This window comes from Hyperolius riggenbachi, chromosome 6 (assembly GCF_040937935.1).
Source record: "Hyperolius riggenbachi isolate aHypRig1 chromosome 6, aHypRig1.pri, whole genome shotgun sequence".
NCBI lineage: Eukaryota > Metazoa > Chordata > Amphibia > Anura > Hyperoliidae > Hyperolius > Hyperolius riggenbachi.
Genome location: NC_090651.1, coordinates 328,977,098 through 328,997,350, shown reverse-complemented (window position 1 = coordinate 328,997,350; position 20,253 = coordinate 328,977,098). Strand labels below are relative to the sequence as shown.

Here is a 20,253-nt window from a genome sequence, read left to right as displayed (position 1 = left end):
GCTTTGTAAAGCCTCCTTACATGCTACATACCCCAAATTTACAGGGTATGTGCACCTTGGGAGTGGGTACAAGAGGAAAATTTTTTTTAGCAAAAAGAGCTTATAGCTTTTGAGAAAATCGATTTTAAAGTTTCAAAGGGAAAACTGTCTTTTAAATGCGGGACATGTCTGTTTTCTTTGCACAGGTAACATGCTTTTTGTCGGCATGCAGTCATAAATGTAATACATATAAGAGGTTCCAGGAAAAGGGACCGGTAACGCTAACCCAGCAGCAGCACACGTGATGGAACAGGAGGAGGGTGGCGCAGGAGGAGAAGGTCACGCTTTGAGACACAACAACCCAGGCCTTGCATGAGGACAAGAAGCGTGCGGATAGCAATTTGCATTTTGTCGCCATGCAGTCATAAATGTAATACAGATGAGAGGTTCAATAAACAGGGACCGGAAACGCTAACCCATCACAGATGTTCATTGTTCATGTTACTTGGTTGGGGTCCGGGAGTGTTGCGTAGTCGTTTCCAATCCAGGATTTATTCATTTTAATTTGAGTCAGACGGTCTGCATTTTCTGTGGAGAGGCGGATACGCCGCCGATCTGTGACGATGCCTCCGGCAGCACTGAAACAGCGTTCCGACATAACGCTGGCTGCCGGGCAAGCCAGCACCTCTATTGCGTACATTGCCAGTTTGTGCCAGGTGTCTAGCTTCGATACCCAATAGTTGAAGGGTGCAGATGGATTGTTCAACACAGCTACGCCATCTGACATGTAGTCCTTGACCATCTTCTCCAGGCGATCGGTGTTGGAGGTGGATCTGCACGCTTGCTGTTCTGTGTGCTGCTGCATGGGTGTCAGAAAATTTTCCCACTCCAAGGACACTGCCGATACCATTCCCTTTTGGGCACTAGCTGCGGCTTGTGTTGTTTGCTGCCCTCCTGGTCGTCCTGGGTTTGCGGAAGTCAGTCTGTCGGCGTACAACTGGCTAGAGGAGGGGGAGGATGTCAATCTCCTCTCTAAAGTCTCCACAAGGGCCTGCTGGTATTCTTCCATTTTGACCTGTCTGGCTCTTTCTTCAAGCAGTTTTGGAACATTGTGTTTGTACCGTGGATCCAGAAGGGTATAAACCCAGTAATTGGTGTTGTCCAGAATGCGCACAATGCGTGGGTCGCGTTCAATGCAGTCCTAGGCCGAAGAGGTCATAGCCTAGGGTCACAAAACCTGTTTATTTGGGCAATTTCAATGGTGGCGAGTCTGACGTACATAAATCGCAGCAATGGCCGTTAGCAACGTCTGAATCTCACGAAATGTCTCATGCAGGTAGAAGACATATTGTTAGACTTGGGCTCTAAAGATGGGTTCCCTACATCTCTGCAAACCAGAGTTACAGGGCTCCAAATTTGGTAAAATCCCCCATAGGCTTTCATTGGGCCTCCTATTTACAGTTCCAAAATCTCACATCTTTTCAAAGGGCAATTACTCAGTAGTGGCAAATTTTCTAGCATTGTAGGGACCCTTAGGGGGAACATGACTGGTGAGTTTCGGGCCCCTAGGCCAAAGAGGTCATAGCCTAGGGTCACAAAAACCTGTTTATTTGGGCTATTTCAATGGTAGTGATGTGACGTACATAAATCGCAGCAATGGCCGTTAGCAAAGTCTGAATCTCACGAAATGTCTCATGCAGGTAGAAGACATATTGTTAGACTTGGATTCCAAAGATGGGGTCCCTACATCTCTGCAAACCAGAGTTACAGGGGTCCAAAATTGGTAAAATCCCCCATAGGATTGCATTGCCTCCCTATTTCACTTTCCAAAATCTCACATCTTTTCAAAAGGCAATTACTCAGCAGTGGCAAATTTTCTAGCATTGTAGGGACCCTTAGGGGGAACATGACTGGTGAGTTTCGGGCCCCTAGGCCAAAGAGGTCATAGCCTAGGGTCACAAAAACCTGTTTATTTGGGCTATTTCAATGGTAGTGATGGTGACGTACATAAATCGCAGCAATGGCCGTTAGCAAAGTCTGAATCTCACGAAATGTCTCATGCAGGTAGAAGACATATTGTTAGACTTGGATTCCAAAGATGGGGTCCCTACATCTCTGCAAACCAGAGTTACAGGGGTCCAAAATTGGTAAAATCCCCCATAGGATTGCATTGCCTCCCTATTTCACTTTCCAAAATCTCACATCTTTTCAAAGGGCAATGGCTCAGCAGTACCAAATTTTCTAGCATTGTAGGGACCCTTAGGGGGAACATGACTGGTGAGTTTCGGGCCCCTAGGCCAAAGAGGTCATAGCCTAGGGTCACAAAAACCTGTTTATTTGGGCTATTTCAATGGTAGTGATGGTGACGTACATAAATCGCAGCAATGGCCGTTAGCAAAGTCTGAATCTCACGAAATGTCTCATACAGGTAGAAGACATATTGTTAGACTTGGATTCCAAAGATGGGGTCCCTACATCTCTGCAAACCAGAGTTACAGGGGTCCAAAATTGGTAAAATCCCCCATAGGATTGCATTGCCTCCCTATTTCACTTTCCAAAATCTCACATCTTTTCAAAGGGCAATGGCTCAGCAGTACCAAATTTTCTAGCATTGTAGGGACCCTTAGGGGGAACATGACTGGTGAGTTTCGGGCCCCTAGGCCGAAGAGGTCATAGCCTAGGGTCACAAAAACCTGTTTATTTGGGCTATTTCAATGGTAGTGATGGTGGCGTACATAAATCGCAGCCATGGCCGTTAGCAACGTCTGAATCTCACGAAATGTCTCATGCAGGTAGAAGACATATTGTTAGACTTGGATTCCAAAGATGGGGTCCCTACATCTTTGCAAACCAGAGTTACAGGGGTCCAAAATTGGTAAAATCCCCCATAGGATTTCATTGGGCCTCCTATTTACCGTTACAAAATCTCACACCATTTCAAAGGGCAATGGCTCAGCAGTGGCAAAACTCACCAGTCATGTTCCCCCTAAGGGTCCCTACAATGCTAGAAAATTTGGTACTGCTGAGCCATTGCCCTTTGAAAAGATGTGAGATTTTGGAAAGTGAAATAGGGAGGCAATGAAATCCTATGGGGGATTTTACCAATTTTGGACCCCTGTAACTCTGGTTTGCAGAGATGTAGGGACCCCATCTTTGGAATCCAAGTCTAACAATATGTCTTCTACCTGCATGAGACATTTCGTGAGATTCAGACTTTGCTAACGGCCATTGCTGCGATTTATGTACGTCACCATCACTACCATTGAAATAGCCCAAATAAACAGGTTTTTGTGACCCTAGGCTATGACCTCTTCGGCCTAGGGGCCCGAAACTCACCAGTCATGTTCCCCCTAAGGGTCCCTACAATGCTAGAAAATTTGGTACTGCTGAGCCATTGCCCTTTGAAAAGATGTGAGATTTTGGAAAGTGAAATAGGGAGGCAATGCAATCCTATGGGGGATTTTACCAATTTTGGACCCCTGTAACTCTGGTTTGCAGAGATGTAGGGACCCCATCTTTGGAATCCAAGTCTAACAATATGTCTTCTACCTGCATGAGACATTTCGTGAGATTCAGACTTTGCTAACGGCCATTGCTGCGATTTATGTACGTCACCATCACTACCATTGAAATAGCCCAAATAAACAGGTTTTTGTGACCCTAGGCTATGACCTCTTTGGCCTAGGGGCCCGAAACTCACCAGTCATGTTCCCCCTAAGGGTCCCTACAATGCTAGAAAATTTGGTACTGCTGAGCCATTGCCCTTTGAAAAGATGTGAGATTTTGGAAAGTGAAATAGGGAGGCAATGCAATCCTATGGGGGATTTTACCAATTTTGGACCCCTGTAACTCTGGTTTGCAGAGATGTAGGGACCCCATCTTTGGAATCCAAGTCTAACAATATGTCTTCTACCTGCATGAGACATTTCGTGAGATTCAGACTTTGCTAACGGCCATTGCTGCGATTTATGTACGTCACCATCACTACCATTGAAATAGCCCAAATAAACAGGTTTTTGTGACCCTAGGCTATGACCTCTTTGGCCTAGGGGCCCGAAACTCACCAGTCATGTTCCCCCTAAGGGTCCCTACAATGCTAGAAAATTTGCCACTGCTGAGTAATTGCCCTTTGAAAAGATGTGAGATTTTGGAACTGTAAATAGGAGGCCCAATGAAAGCCTATGGGGGATTTTACCAAATTTGGAGCCCTGTAACTCTGGTTTGCAGAGATGTAGGGAACCCATCTTTGGAGCCCAAGTCTAACAATATGTCTTCTACCTGCATGAGACATTTCGTGAGATTCAGACGTTGCTAACGGCCATTGCTGCGATTTATGTACGTCAGACTCGCCACCATTGAAATTGCCCAAATAAACAGGTTTTGTGACCCTAGGCTATGATCTCTTCGGCCTAGGACTGCATTGAACGCGACCCACGCATTGTGCGCATTCTGGACAACACCAATTACTGGGTTTATACCCTTCTGGATCCACGGTACAAACACAATGTTCCAAAACTGCTTGAAGAAAGAGCCAGACAGGTCAAAATGGAAGAATACCAGCAGGCCCTTGTGGAGACTTTAGAGAGGAGATTGACATCCTCCCCCTCCTCTAGCCAGTTGTACGCCGACAGACTGACTTCCGCAAACCCAGGACGACCAGGAGGGCAGCAAACAACACAAGCCGCAGCTAGTGCCCAAAAGGGAATGGTATCGGCAGTGTCCTTGGAGTGGGAAAATTTTCTGACACCCATGCAGCAGCACACAGAACAGCAAGCGTGCAGATCCACCTCCAACACCGATCGCCTGGAGAAGATGGTCAAGGACTACATGTCAGATGGCGTAGCTGTGTTGAACAATCCATCTGCACCCTTCAACTATTAGGTATCGAAGCTAGACACCTGGCACAAACTGGCAATGTACGCAATAGAGGTGCTGGCTTGCCCGGCAGCCAGCGTTATGTCGGAACGCTGTTTCAGTGCTGCCGGAGGCATCGTCACAGATCGGCGGCGTATCCGCCTCTCCACAGAAAATGCAGACCGTCTGACTCAAATTAAAATGAATAAATCCTGGATTGGAAACGACTACGCAACACTCCCGGACCCCAACCAAGTAACATGAACAATGAACATCTGTGATGGGTTAGCGTTTCCGGTCCCTGTTTATTGAACCTCTCATCTGTATTACATTTATGACTGCATGGCGACAAAATGCAAATTGCTATCCGCACGCTTCTTGTCCTCATGCAAGGCCTGGGTTGTTGTGTCTCAAAGCGTGGCCTTCTCCTCCTGCGCCACCCTCCTCCTGTTCCATCACGTGTGCTGCTGCTGGGTTAGCGTTACCGGTCCCTTTTCCTGGAACCTCTTATATGTATTACATTTATGACTGCATGCCGACAAAAAGCATGTTACCTGTGCAAAGAAAACAGACATGTCCCGCATTTAAAAGACAGTTTTTCCTTTGAAACTTTAAAATCAATTTTCTCAAAAACTATAAGCTCTTTTTGCTAAAAATTTTTTCCTCTTGTACCCACTCCCAAGGTGCACATACCCTGTAAATTTGGGGTATGTAGCATATAAGGAGGCTTTACAAAGCACGAAAGTTCGGGTCCCCATTGACTTCCATTATGTTCGGAGTTCGGCCATGTTCGGCCCGAACCCGAACATCTAGATGTTCGCCCAACACTACACGTGACCCGTTCGGCCAATCACAGCGCTAGCCGAACGTTTGGGTAACGTTCGGCCATGCGCTCTTAGTTCGGCCATATGGCCGAACAGTTTGGCCGAACACCATCAGGTGTTCGGCCGAACACCATCAGGTGTTCGGCCGAACCCGAACATCACCCGAACAGGGTGATGTTCTGCAGAACCCGAACAGTGGCGAACACTGTTCGCCCAACACTAGAGGGAAGCAGACAATTGGGGCACCAGCCACTGGCGGACAAAATGGGAGCCGCCATTAAGCATAACACTATGGGCAGTTGGTCAAGTGAGGTCTTCCATCTGGGATGATCGATAAGTGAAAATCTGAAAATCAATGAAATTATGATTGATCTGACATGTTAGGGAATCAATCACTGCCAGATTCAATCAGAGTGATCAAATCTTCTGGAAATCAAGGCAGAAATTTTATGGGCATCTTAAAGGATCACTATCGCAAAAAAGTAGGCAGTTAAAATCTGACAAAACCGATAGTTGGTACAATCATAACAACAGTGTGATTACATAGTGGACAGAGTGTCAGTGAGCCGTTTTAGGAAAAGCATTAATCCATGTGATGATGTCACTCCTTAAAAAGCTGTAAGCCTTGAGATGACATGATATACTGCAGATTCTCTACAGAAAAGATGCAAATAATTACATTTGAGACTAGAAAAATTTGCTCATTAGAGCTTCTTCCTAGGCAGCAAGTAACCAGATGTGAATAATTGCCTCAGAGGAAGCTCTAACAAGTGAAATGGCCATCAGGCAGACTAGTGCCCTGCACCCACCACTACACTACCTACCAGGTTTGTGCGCCCTTCCATGATCTCAGTTGCCTCTGAGCTGTATGCACAAGTAAACGAGTAAAGCCACAGCAGTGCCAGATTTTGTCTTTTGTAGTCTCCATGTTGGACTTTCATTGTAGACCAGAACATTCTAATCTTGTCCGACAGAGGTGGTGGCCACAGACTGGGGACCTCACGTGGTAGTGCTGAAACCGCTTACTTCTCCAATGCTACAAATCATTTAATTAGATGCTGTTGCTAGAAATGTCAGTCACTACAGCAGAGTTGTAAATAAGCCAAACTTCCAGCACTGCCTTTCTAAACTTTTTCTGCACACAAAGCCATAAATTCCTATCTAATTACATGTTGATGGAGAAATAGGATTATTTCTCTGCTATAACCCTACACAGTGGCATAGCAATAGGTGGAGAGGTTACGGCCGCACTGGGGCCCTTGGACCAGAAGGGCTCCCTAGGGCCCTCCCTCAGCTGCAGTATTATCTCTTTATTATTAATCACTTCTACAGATGCTTTGAATGGTAGTAATAATTAACAAGCTGTTCCCCATCCCCTTCTTGCACCTCTGACACTGTGTTTGTCCTTGGCAGCTTTTGGTGCGCTTTATCAATTATTATGTATAGTGTGCTGGGGGGTGGCTAATGTAAAGCTTAAAGCTTGCACTGGGGAGCAGAGCTTCTTCAGCTACGCCACTGACCATACATGACATTCCCTGCAGAATTTCCATACTTTTATAATTCTTCAAAACACCTAGAGATAGATAGATAGATAGATAGATAGATAGATAGATTGAGAGAGAGAGAGAGAGAGAGAGAGAGAGAGAGAGAGAGAGAGAGAGAGAGAGAGAGAGAGAGAGAGAGAGAGAGAGAGAGAGAGATTGTAAACTTTGTGAACTTGCCATTTGACTTTTGAACATTAACTGTGGAATTCTGATCACTGGTGGACCTGAAAACAAACAAGGTTTTGAGATTACAATATATATTAAATATAATCAAGTCTTTTTTTTCACTAGTGACATATTTTATGTTTTTTAATTGTACACTAATCTCATGATTCACTATCCCTGACAACAGCAGAAATCATTGTATTATTTAACTTTATCAGTTAGCCATTAAAATGTATTACTTTTACAAGACTTTGTTTTTTTCTACCTACATAATGTGATTGGGCTAAAATTACAGAGGTACAGTAAATCATGTTTCCATGGAATTTTGGTTACCGATTTCACGTTGGAAATGTGGAAATTTCAACTCTGTGGAACCAAATAAGCATCCTTTATCAGCACAGAAGTAAGACAACTGACATTGTTTATTGGAGATTAAACTAGCCTCTGTATTCTTTTTTACTGCAGGTTACCTTTAAGTGGCTAACAGGAAGAAGTTGGGACATATTATCATACAGCCTAAGCATATTGCTGTCATGCTACCACAGCACTGCTGGGTCTTAATTTGGTCCTTTTTTTTAAATTTTAAAAACACACCCAACTCTCATCGTATGCTAGCTAGTGCAGAACGCCTTTTGAAGACAAATGTAAGTCTTGGTAAATGTTGGTGCCAAATTCTGTAAGTCATGCATTATTAATCTCAGTGTATATAGGTAAGTGTAAAAAACAGAGCAGGAGAGCAATAGCGAACAGCAGAGGCCAAGGTGAGCTCACGGCCAGTCCTCAAGCCCTAAACAGGAGAAATGGGAGAAAATAATGGAGCACCTGGCGCTTACAATAATGGTACAGATCAATATGATCAACTTCAATCCCCTGACGAAGGCATATGGCCGAAATCCGGATTGGGAATACTTTTAGATATGCAATACACACAAGAATTTGTTTGTAAGTGCAATTTTGTGTGGGTCTGTCAACTTTGGGCGCAGTCTGCACTATGGTGTTTGTCCCCTCTGCATCCCCATAACCAGGAACCAGCCGACAGAGTCCTGGAACACATTGGACTGCGGGCGGCGACATCACCACTGGCGGAAGGAGACGGTTTCCGCATCTCCGTGCGACCATCCGCGTGCATACAGCTCCGCTATCCATGCGGACCCCGTACAAATATACGGAGGACGCTACACACTGATAGGGAGGTATTTCTATACTCACAAAAGGTACTGAGCCACACATATGAACTGTCTCTCAGGAATTGTTGTCCACGAGTATTTGCAGTGCGCAGTTTTGCTGGACGGACGAACTTGATCATATTGATCTGTACCATTATTGTAAGCGCCAGGTGCTCCATTATTTTCTCCCATATAGGTAAGTGTGCCTGCTTCTGTTTTCTTAGATCACTTCTCTGCATGGCTCCTTCAGTTCCTGTTTTCTGAAATCTCTACCATTATTATGGGTGATTTTAACATTCCCGTTGAGACCAATAATTCTGTCGCTACCAAACTTCTGTCACTTACCTCCTTCTATGGCTTGTCTCATTGGTCCACTGCTCCAACTCACACTGATGGCCATACTCGCGACCTCTTATTCCCTCGTCTCTGCTCTATCACTGACTTTACTAATGCTCCACTCTTGCTCTCCGATCATAGCTTACTAAACTTTTCCCCTGTCTCCTCTTGTCCTACTATACTGGCATAAGGTGCAAATCCATGTGGATTTCAACATGACTAAGCATCTTTGATATACGCAAAACAGCCATTGTTCCATCCGCCTAGTGCTCCTGGCCTGCACCCACTTCCTCTCCAACATCCACCTGCTCATGCAGTCTTTAATAATTTACTGCTGTTACTCCAATTTGCAATAGTATCACTTTCATCCATATTTCAGCTATTCTCCTTAGTCTCATAGCACACCGCTGAGATTATACCAACACTCACTCACTCACTCCAGCTCCACTTACCTCTGATAGTAGGTAGTGCTGAGTCCGACTGCTCCCTCCTATTGCACTTTATCATAGTTTATAACTTTTTATTTGAGTCACATTACTTACTTTTTTTTCTGTCTGTGTAGGAAAAGAAGATAAATGAAGACAACAAGGGCCAACGGTAGTACAACTCCAAGCACAATTCCAATGATTTTTCCTAATTTTATTTTTCCAGCATTGGCAGTGATTTTGCCGCCAGTATTGACACTGATATTGCCTTTCAGTAGACTTTCTGATGAAAGAAAAAAAATAATTGAGAATTAAAAACTGCATATTGTTTCTTGTTAGTTGAGGTTGAGAAAAAAAATGTGAATCATAAATTACATCACATGACAATTTAATATGTTCTGTGTTTCTCCCATTAAAATGGTATATAAGTAGGTGGACTAGTGTTAGATTTATTTTCACATTCTCACAGTTAAAACATTTGAATGAAGTTAGAGCATTTATAAAGTAAATGTAATGGCCTTCATAGATCATATGTCATTAGTAGACGTGAACACCAAATTTTCAGTTTGTGAACGTGAACTTCTGTGAACATGTGTGAACTCGGCGAACCGCCATAGACTTCAATGGGTAGACAAATTTTAAAACCTACAAAGACTGTTTCTGGCCACAAAAGGTATGGAAAAGTTGTTTCAAGGGGTCTAACACCTGGACTGTGGCATGCCGGAGGGGGATCCATGCCCTAAAAGTCCCACCAAAAATTACGGCGTTGGCACAGTCATGTTTTAATCACTGTGACAGAAATCACAGTACATTCCTACAAATAATGCACTGGAGTGGTACTCTGTGCCTGCTGCACTTCCCAACCGCCTAACACCGACAGGCATCGGGAAGGTGGCAGCCTAACGCCGAAAGGCGTCAAGAGTGGTGGGTGGAGAATAGTGGGGATCGTGCGTGCCGTCAAGCGTGCATCCCCGCCTTAGTTACAGAGCCCCGCTCCATAAACAACCTGGCTCTGCAGCTAGCAGTTAAAGCTGCAGAGCACTGAAATGTAAAAAAATAGGCTGGTCCCGGGGTGGGTGGAAGGTTGGAACCTGTGGTCCTGAAATGGTTATTGTGACCACAACAGAAGTAATGTGCACAGCTCTGGGTATCAGTGGGCTGTGGAGCGTCACACACACAGAAATGCAATAGTACTATAAAAATACAGTGAAAAATAATGCACTGGAGTGGTACTCTGCGCCTGCAACCTAATGTGGCAACAAATAGCAGTAGTGTGCACAGCTATGGGTGTCAGTGGGCTGTGGAGTGTCACACACATGAAAAAAAAAAAAAAAAACACAGGAGATCGATGTACTCACCCTCAAAGGGGCTATTTGGGGTGCTTTCAGCAAGTGGTCAGTGAGGAACAAGAACACAGACCTAGCTAATGCTTTCCCTACCTATCTGCAGCAAGTCTGACCCCACTCTCACTATCTCTGCAGCCAGAGAATGAATCCAATATGGCCACCGGCACCGTAACTGCATTTTAATAGGGGGGTGGGGTTCCAGGAGGGGGAGATAGCTGATTGGCTGCCATGTATCTGCTGACTGTGAGGTAAGGAGTCAAAGTTTAGCTCAATGATGATGTAGAGGGGGCAGGTCGAACATGCCAAATGTTTGTTGTTCACCGCAAATGTGAACAGTGGAAGTACGCAGGATACTGTCCGGCGTCCACCGGCGAACAGTTCAGGCCATCCCTAGTCTTTAACTGTTCCTCCTAAAAATTACCTTTTTTTTTATAATCCCACCATATTAATTTAGTTTAAAAGCTGAATAGTAGGTTCAATTTTGCATTTTTTCAGCTGAATAACACAGTCTGTCACACTGTATGAACAAAATCAATCCTATTGATCTTTTTTTTCTATCCCCTGCACTCAGAAGTGTTTCTCTGCCAGGCAAACATTTTATGGTTGCAATTCCTTATCAAAAGAGATGAGCTTATGAATTCAAAACAGCGTTTCAAATTCTTCAGCACAGAAACCAAAAGCCTGCAGCGGTTGGGGTTAAGTCACCCTTCACCATCTCTGGTCACTGTGCTACCAGGGACCGCATATATAAAGGTTCTGGTTCTTTGCCAAAGCTATTTGCAAACTATTTCTTCCTTATTGGTGATTGTTAGATGCTATAGTCTGCCACAACTAGAGTGAAACTGTTACTTGCTTACCTGAATATTTAACTCTTTCGGGTCAGGCAGGAAAAAAAGGAACACATCCTATGTATTTGTATACATAGCACTGTACATACACATGTTTATCTCATCATGTCACATGTCAGCTCAGGTACCCTTGGAATTCAACAATATTTGTAAAGGTTCTTTTCTCTCATGGAAATCAAAGTGCATAGTTTGTCTCAAGTTCAGTGGCAGGGTGGATTGTATCACTGATGAAAAAACCTACATGTCCATAAATTCCAGACTACACAAATAGCTTTTCAACTTTGATTTATGGCTGTCTGTGCACATATATTTTATCAACCTATTTTGAGTACACCTCATAGAAGTTATTTAGGTTGAAAACAGATATGTGTCCATCAAGTTAAACCTTTGTATAATTAAATTAAATCTATATATTTAAAATCGTGTGTGTGTGTGTGTGTGTGTGTGCGCGTGCGTGCGTGCGTGCATGCGTGTGTCACGATCACTCGAAAACGCCTTGACCGATTTGAATGAAACTTGGTAGACAGATCCCTTACTACCTGGGATGATATGTTCTGGGGGTCTCGCATCCCCCCTGCACATCTGGGCGGAGCTACAAAAGCAAATCAGATTTCACCCATTCATGTCAATGGAAAAAATGTAAAAGGCTGCCATTCTAACAGTAATCAAGCCAGAGTCCCCACACTTGGCATAGTTGGTCACTTGGTGACTAGAGATGGGCCGAACGGTTCGCCGGCGAACGGTTCCAGGTGAACTTTGGGGGTTCGCGTTCGCCTTCGCCTGCATCAGGCGAACTTTTGCGGAAGTTCGATTCGCCCCATAATGCTGTATTGAGCAAAATTTTTAGCCTCCATTTCACTGTCAAACACACTGCTTTCAGTGCTAGAGAACCCGCCCACCCTTCCTTCATACCATTTGACTCAGTTGTCTGCCTACACTAATTAGTTATGGGACAGCTGCTACACACTCTGCTAGGGAGATTTTAATTGGCCTCCCTCCTCCTCCTCCTCCCTCCTACCGGAGGGAGGAGGGTCTCTTCTGCCAGGGAATTATACTATTTTAAAAACCAGTATACATCATACTATAGCCGGGAATCGAACACAGATCTCACTGTGTGGTGGGCACGTCACCCTAAGCACTGTACCACTACAGTAGTAAGTGAAGCTAGCCTAAAATGTACCATTTATGCTCAACGCAATAGAACCATTAGGTTGCTTAAAGGAGAACTGTAGTGAGAGGTATATGGAGGCTGCCATATTGATTTCCTTTTAAGCTATACCAGTTGCCTGGCAGCTCTGCTGATCTATTTGGCTGCAGTAATAATAATAATAATAATAATCCAAACATTTGTATAGCGCTTTTCTCCTGTCGGACTCAAAGCGCTAAAGAGCTGCAGCCACAGGGACGCGCTCAAGAGGCCACCCTGCAGTGTTAGGGAGTCTTGCCTTGAACTCCTTACTGAATAGGTATTTGACCTAGCCAGGATTCAAACCCTGGTCTCCCATGTCAAAGGCAGAGCCCTTAACCAGTACACTATCCAGCCACTGTAGTGTGAATCACACCAGAAACAAGCATGCAGCTAATCTTGTCAGATCTTACAAAAATGTCAAACACCAGACCAGGGTGACGTGCCCACCACACAGTGAGATCTGGGTTCGATTCCCAGCTATGGTATGATCTGGTGTTTGACATTTTTGTAAGATCTGACAAGATTAGCTGCATGCTTGTTTCTGGTGTGATTCACACTACTGCAGCCAAATAGATCAGCAGGGCTGCCAGGCAACTGGTATAGCTTAAAAGGAAATCAATATGGCAGCCTCCATATACCTCTCACTACAGTTCTCCTTTAAGCAACCTAATGGTTCTATTGCATTGAGCATAAATGTTAAATTTTAGGCTAGCTTCACTTACTTCTGTAGTGGTACAGTGCTTAGGGTGACGTGCCCACCACACAGTAAGATCTGGGTTCGATTCCCAGCTATGGTATGATCTGGTGTTTGACATTTTTGTAAGATCTGACAAGATTAGCTGCATGCTTGTTTCTGGTGTGATTCACACTACTGCAGCCAAATAGATCAGCAGGGCTGCCAGGCAACTGGTATAGCTTAAAAGGAAATCAATATGGCAGCCTCCATATACCTCTCACTACAGTTCTCCTTTAAGCAACCTAATGGTTCTATTGCATTGAGCATAAATGTTAAATTTTAGGCTAACTTCACTTACTTCTGTAATGGTACAGTGCTTAGGGTGACGTGCCCACCACACAGTGAGATCTGGGTTCGATTCCCAGCTATGGTATGATGTATACTCATGTATGTATCCCCAGCTATGGTATGATGTATACTCATGTATGTATTCCCAGCTATGGTATGATGTATACTGGTTTTTAAAATAGTATAATTCCCTGGCAGAAGAGACCCTCCTGCCTCTGGTAGGAGGGAGGAGGGAATAGGTAGAAGGGTAGAAGGGAGATTAAAATCTCCCTAGCAGAGTGTGTAGCAGCTGTCCCATAACTAATTAGTGTAGGTAGGCAAATGGTATAAAGGACCTTGCTTGGAGGAGGGAGGGTGGGTCCTCCAGCAGTGATGTGTATTTCACTCAATTAGGTGTGGCTCCAGGTATTAGAGCTTTTGAAACATGTTTTCTATCATTTTTCCAGCTGATAGAATTTTTTAAAACTTTGAAAGTTCGCCTCCCCATTGAAGTCTATTGCGGTTCGCGAACTTTTTCGCGAACCGAACCTTTTGCGGAAGTTCGCGAACAGGGTTTGCGAACCTAAAATCGGAGGTTCGGCCCAACTCTATTGGTGACCATGGTTACAAATCCAGGAAAAGTGGGCGGAGCATGAAACAGCCAATCAAATTTCAGCCATTTATTTTAAATGGGAAAATGTAAACTGCAGCCAATCTTAGACTATTAATCGCAGGGTTTTAAAACTTGGCATACTTGGTCACTGGGTGAATGAGATTAAGATTCAGGAAAGTGGGTGGAGCCTACAACAGCAAATCAAAATTCACCTATTGATTTTCAAGGGGAATATTTAAACTGCTGCCATTCTTACACTGTTTATGGCAGAGGCTTCAAACTTGCTACAGTCGGTCATTGGGTGACTGGGGTCCAAATCCACTAAAGGGGTGGGGCCACAAACATTAAATCAGATTTCCTTGGTGGATAAACTGCTTCCATTCACACATTTTTGATGCCAGGGACCTGAAAGCTCACAAACTTGGTCATTGAGTGACTGTGTGTCCGGATTACAAAAAGTGGGTGGAGCCAAAAACAAATTTTACAGGGAAAATATAAACCACAGCCATTCTTACACTGTTAATGGCAAGGTTCTCAAACTTTGCACAGTTGGTCACTGGGTGAATGAGATTAAGATTTTGGAAAGTGGGTGGAGCTTACACAGCCAATAAAAATTCACCTTTTGATTTTCAAAGGGAATATTTAAATGGCTACCATTCTTATACTGTTAGCCTCCCTGGCGGTAAGTCCGACCTGAACACGGGCTGTGATTTGTATGTGCACAGCAGTAAGCCCGTGCTCAGGTCAGGCTGTCAAGAATCTGCCTCCTGATGTGTTTACCTGGGTTCCGTGCACGATCAGCACTGCCAGCGGGACCCAGGTTTCTCCCCTCTAACCTCTTTTTCAATTGTTTCGGCCGCCGGGATCCCCAAGTCCCCTCTATTCTTCTGGGGACCCGGCGGCCAATCAGTGCTGCGGCGGGGGCTTGGTGATGTCACGCGGCAGGGGCGGGCCTAAGTTTCACAGTGGACCTGACGATGTTCAGGTCCAAAAGTATTGTGAAGAAAAGAGCTCCCTGTACACGCGCGCACACGCGCACACGCGCACACGCACACACGCACACACGTCACACACTCCAATGGAGGCCAGCAGCTGTCACAGTAAACCCTCAGAGGGTGGGTGTGCACGCAGCCAGGGGTGCCCAATCCCCTCAAGTATATAGAAGAAAACGCAGGGTTGCAGCACACACAGCTCTTCTTTATTTAGAGCAAAAAGCAGAAGGTACAAGCAAACAGTTTCGGTCGTCCCCGACCTTTCTCAACGCTAACACAAAATGAATAAGCCAATTCAATATATACCTAACAGGCAGGAAGTGACATGTTGAAATGGGACTACGCCCAATCACAAAGAAATCACATGCAATAACACGCCCAATAACAAACAGAGAGTGTTATGTTTCACATACATTCTTACATACATACATACATACATACATACATACATACATACATACATATATACATATATACATATATATATACATATACATATATATATACATATATATACACATATACATATATAATGTATTATTCCCCTTGAAAATCAATAGGTGAAGTTTGATCGGCATTTGTAGGCTCCACCCACTTCTCTGAATATTAATCCCAGTCACTCAGTGACCAATTGTGCAAAGTTTGAGAACCCTACCATTAACAGTGTAAGAATGGCTGCAGTTTACATTTTCCAGTGAAATTTGTATTTGTCTCCGCCCCTTTTTGGTTATGGGAATAAAAAGTATCCTATACTTTATTCCAGGTAATGTACTATGTGTGTGCCAAATTTCATTTCAAATCCGTTCAGCCATTTTTGCGTGATCGAGTAACAAACATCCAAACATCCAAACTTTCCCATTTATTATATTAGTAGGATATGTATACACACACACACACACACACACACACATATATACATTTATACATATATATACATATATATATATATACACATATATATATATATATATATATATATATATATATATATATATATATATATATATATATATATATATATATATATATATATATATATATATATATATATATATATATATATATATATATATATATATATATATATATACATACTAGCTGGTCGCCCGGCGTTGCCCGGGTATGTAATTGGCTAGTGTTACCTCTTCCCACTTTTTCTAATCCTAACACACAATTACTCAAGGATGACCTAGTTTGTGAGCTTTGCGGTCTTTGGCATCAATAATTGGCATTGAAATGAAATAAATCTAATTGGCTGTGGCTCCACTCCTTTGAAAATCAATAGGTGAATTTTGATTAGCTTTTGTAGACTCCACCCACTTTTTTGAATATATTAATCCCAGTCACCCAGTGACCAACTGTGAAAAGTTTAAGAAACCTGCCATTGACAGAGTAAGAAAAACAAAAGTTTGCTTTCTTAAAACAGAAAGAATTTGTGATAATTCAGGTTGGAGTGAGCTTAAAATGTCTCCCAGTGCATCACTGTTGAATATATGCAAATTAACCATTGTTACCCTTTGAAGCTAAACACATCTCCAGAACAGCTGGAATGCAATGATGTGTCAGTTTGTTAATTTGTACAGAGCCATAATAATCCAACATGCATACATACTGTTTTGGATTTTTTGATCCTCATCAGAGCATGGCATAGATTAATTTGGCTCTATGCAGTAGGGCTTTTAACACCGAGAGGTACAGACTAACCAGCAAGCTCATGGTGACCCAGAACTCATTGGAGTGTGTAAGGGACTATAATGGTCCTAAAAGCCCCCTTACTAAGATGTTAAGAAAAACAAAAGTTTGCTTTCTTAAAACAGAAATAATTTGCGATAATTCAGGTTGGAGTGAGCTTGAGATGTCTCCCAGTGCATCACTGCTGAATATATGCAAATTAACCATTGTGCACTTAGAAGCTAAACACACCTCCAGTGTAACAGTGTAAGAATGGCTGCAGTTTACATTTTTCAGTGAAATTTGTATTTGTCTCCACCCCCTTTTTGGTTATGGGAATAAAAAGTATCCTATACTTTATTCCAGGTAATGTACTATGTTTGTGCCAAATTTCAGTTTACACTCTAGCAGTGAAATTTGTATTTTTCTCCACCCACTGATGTCCTAATGTTTCCCGGGTATGTATTTGGCTGCTGTTGGCTGTGGCCACTTTTTCTAACCCTAACACACAATTGTCAATAGTCAATGACCAAGTTTGTGAGATTTGTGGTCTTTGGCATGAATAATTTTCATTGAAATGAAACACATCTGATTTGCTGTTTGTGGCCCCACCCCTTTTCTAAATATTTAACCCCAGTCACCCAATGATCAACTGTACCAGGTTTGAGGCTTGTGCCATTAACAGTGCAAAAATGGCAGCAATTAAATATTTGCCTTGAAAATCAATAGGTGAATTGTGATGGGTTTTTGTAGGCTCCACCCACTTTTCTGAATATTAATCCCAGTCACCCAGTGACCAACTGTGCAAAGTTTTAGAACCCTACAATTAATAGTGGTAGAATGGCTGCAGTTTACATTTTCCCAGTGAAATTTGTGTTTGTCTCCGCCCACTGATGACTTGGCATTGCCCAGGTATGTATTTGGCTGGTGTTGGCTCCGCCCACTTTTTCTAACCCTAACACAAAATTACTTAATGACCAAGTTTGTGAGCTTTGCGGTCTTTGGCATCAATAATTTGCATTGAAATAAAATAAATCTGATTGACTGTGGCTCCACCCCTTTTCTGAATTTGAACTCGAATCATCCAATGGCCAACTGTACCAGGTACAGGTGATTAACAGTGCAAGAATGGCATCAATTAAATATTCCCCTTAAAGATTAATAGGTGGATTTTGATTGGCTTTTGTAGGCTCCACCCAATTTTCTGAATATTAATCTCAGTCACCCAGTGACCAACTGTGCAAAGTTTGAGAACCCTACCATTAATAGTGTAAGAATTGCTGCAGTTTACCTTTTCTCAGTGAAATTTGTATTTGTCTCCGCCTACTGATGTCCCGGCATTGCCCAATTATGTATTTGGCTGGTGTTGGCTGCACCCACTTTTCCTAACCCTAACACACAATTACTGAATGACCAAGTTTGTGAGCTTTGCGGTCTTTGGCATCAATAACCTGCATTAAAATGAAGCAAATCAGATTGTCTGTTTGGGGCTCCACCCCCTTATATAAATGTAAACCCCAGTCACGCAATGATCAACTGTACTAGGTTTGAGGCTTGTGCCATTAACAGTGCAAGAATGGCAGCAATGAAATATTCCCCTTGAAAATCAATAGGTAATTTTTGATTATTTTTTGTAGGCTCCACCCACTTTTCTGAATATTAATTCCAGTCACCCAGTAACCAACTGTGCAAAGTTTGAGAACCCTACCATTAACAGTGTAAGAATGGCTGCTGTTTACATTTTCCCAGTAAAATTTGTATTTGTCTCCGCCCACTTATGACCCTGCGTTGCCCGCTTATGTATTTGGCTGGTGTTGGCTGTGCCCACTTTCCTAACCCTAACACACAATTAATCAATTACTCAATTACCAAGTTTGTGAGCTTTGCGGTGTTTGGCAACAATAATTTGCATTGGAATGAAACAAATCCGATTGGCTATTTGTGGCTCCACCCCCTTTCTGAAATTGAACCCCAGTCACCCAATGATCAACTATACCAGGTTTGAGGCTTGTGCCATTAACAGTGCAAGAATGACAGAAATATTCCCATTGAAAATCAACCAACTGTGCAAAGTTTGAGAACCCTACCATTAACAGTGTAAGAAAAACAAAAGTTGCTTTCTTAAAACAGAAAGAATTTGCGATAATTCAGGTTGGAGTGAGCTTAAAATGTCTCTTAGTGCATCACTGTTGAATATATGCAAATTAACCATTGTTACCCTTAAAAGCTAAACACACCTCCAGAACTGCTGGAATGCAATGATGTGTCAGCTTGTTAATTTGTACAGAGCCATAATAAGCCAACATGCATACATACTGTTTTGGATTGTTTGATCCTCATCAATGCATGGCATGAATTAATTTGGCTCTATGCAGTAGGGCTTGTAACACCGAGAGGTACAGACCAACCAGCAAGCTCATGGTGACCCAGAACTCATTGGAGTGTGTAAGGGACTATAATGGTCCTAAAATCCCCCTTACTAAGATGTTAAGAAAAACAAAAGTTTGCTTTCTTAAAACAGAAAGAATTTGCGATAATTCAGGTTGGAGTGAGCTTGAGATGTCTCCCAGTGCATCACTGCTGAATATATGCAAATTAGCCATTCTACCCTTAGAAGCTAAACACACCTCCAGTGTAACAGTGTAAGAGTGGCTGCAGTTTACATTTTCTAGTGAAATTTGTATTTGTCTCTTTTTGGTTATGAGAATAAAAAGTATCCTATACTTTATTCCAGGTAATGTACTATGTGTGTGCCAAATTTCATTCAAATCCGTTCAGCCGTTTTTGCGTGATCGAGTAACAAACATCCAAACATCCGAACTTTCCCATTTATTATATTAGTAGGATATATATATATATATATATATATATATATATATATATATATATATATATATATATATATATATATATATATATATATATATATATATATATATATATATATATATACATATATAGATATATACATATATATATATATATACATATATATATATACATATACATATACATATATATATATATATATATATATATATATATAAATAAATATATATATATATATATATATATATATATATATATATATATATATATATATGTATATATATATATAAAATCGGATGTATGTATGTATGTATGTATGTGTGTGTGTGTGCGTGCGTGCGTGCGTGTGTGTGTGCCGCGATCACGCGAAAACGCCTTAACCGATTTGAACGAAACTTGGTATACAGATCCCTTACTACCTGGGATGATATGTTCTGGGGGTCTCGCGGCCCCCCTGCACACGTGGGCG

The 20,253-nt window shown here is 42.5% G+C and overlaps 1 protein-coding gene across 1 annotated transcript in view; it reads right to left on the bottom strand.

Annotated features, from left to right (window-relative positions):
- LOC137522906 (carcinoembryonic antigen-related cell adhesion molecule 7-like) overlaps nt 1–20,253 on the bottom strand; it is a 178,770-nt gene that overhangs the window by 25,884 nt on the left and 132,633 nt on the right. Inside the window, exons 6-7 of the mRNA XM_068243049.1 lie at nt 9,411–9,576; nt 7,379–7,425 (exon numbers count right to left, since the gene is read on the bottom strand). Of these exons, the coding sequence (XP_068099150.1) occupies nt 7,379–7,425; nt 9,411–9,576 (213 nt within the window). The remainder of the gene's footprint in view (nt 1–7,378; nt 7,426–9,410; nt 9,577–20,253) is intronic.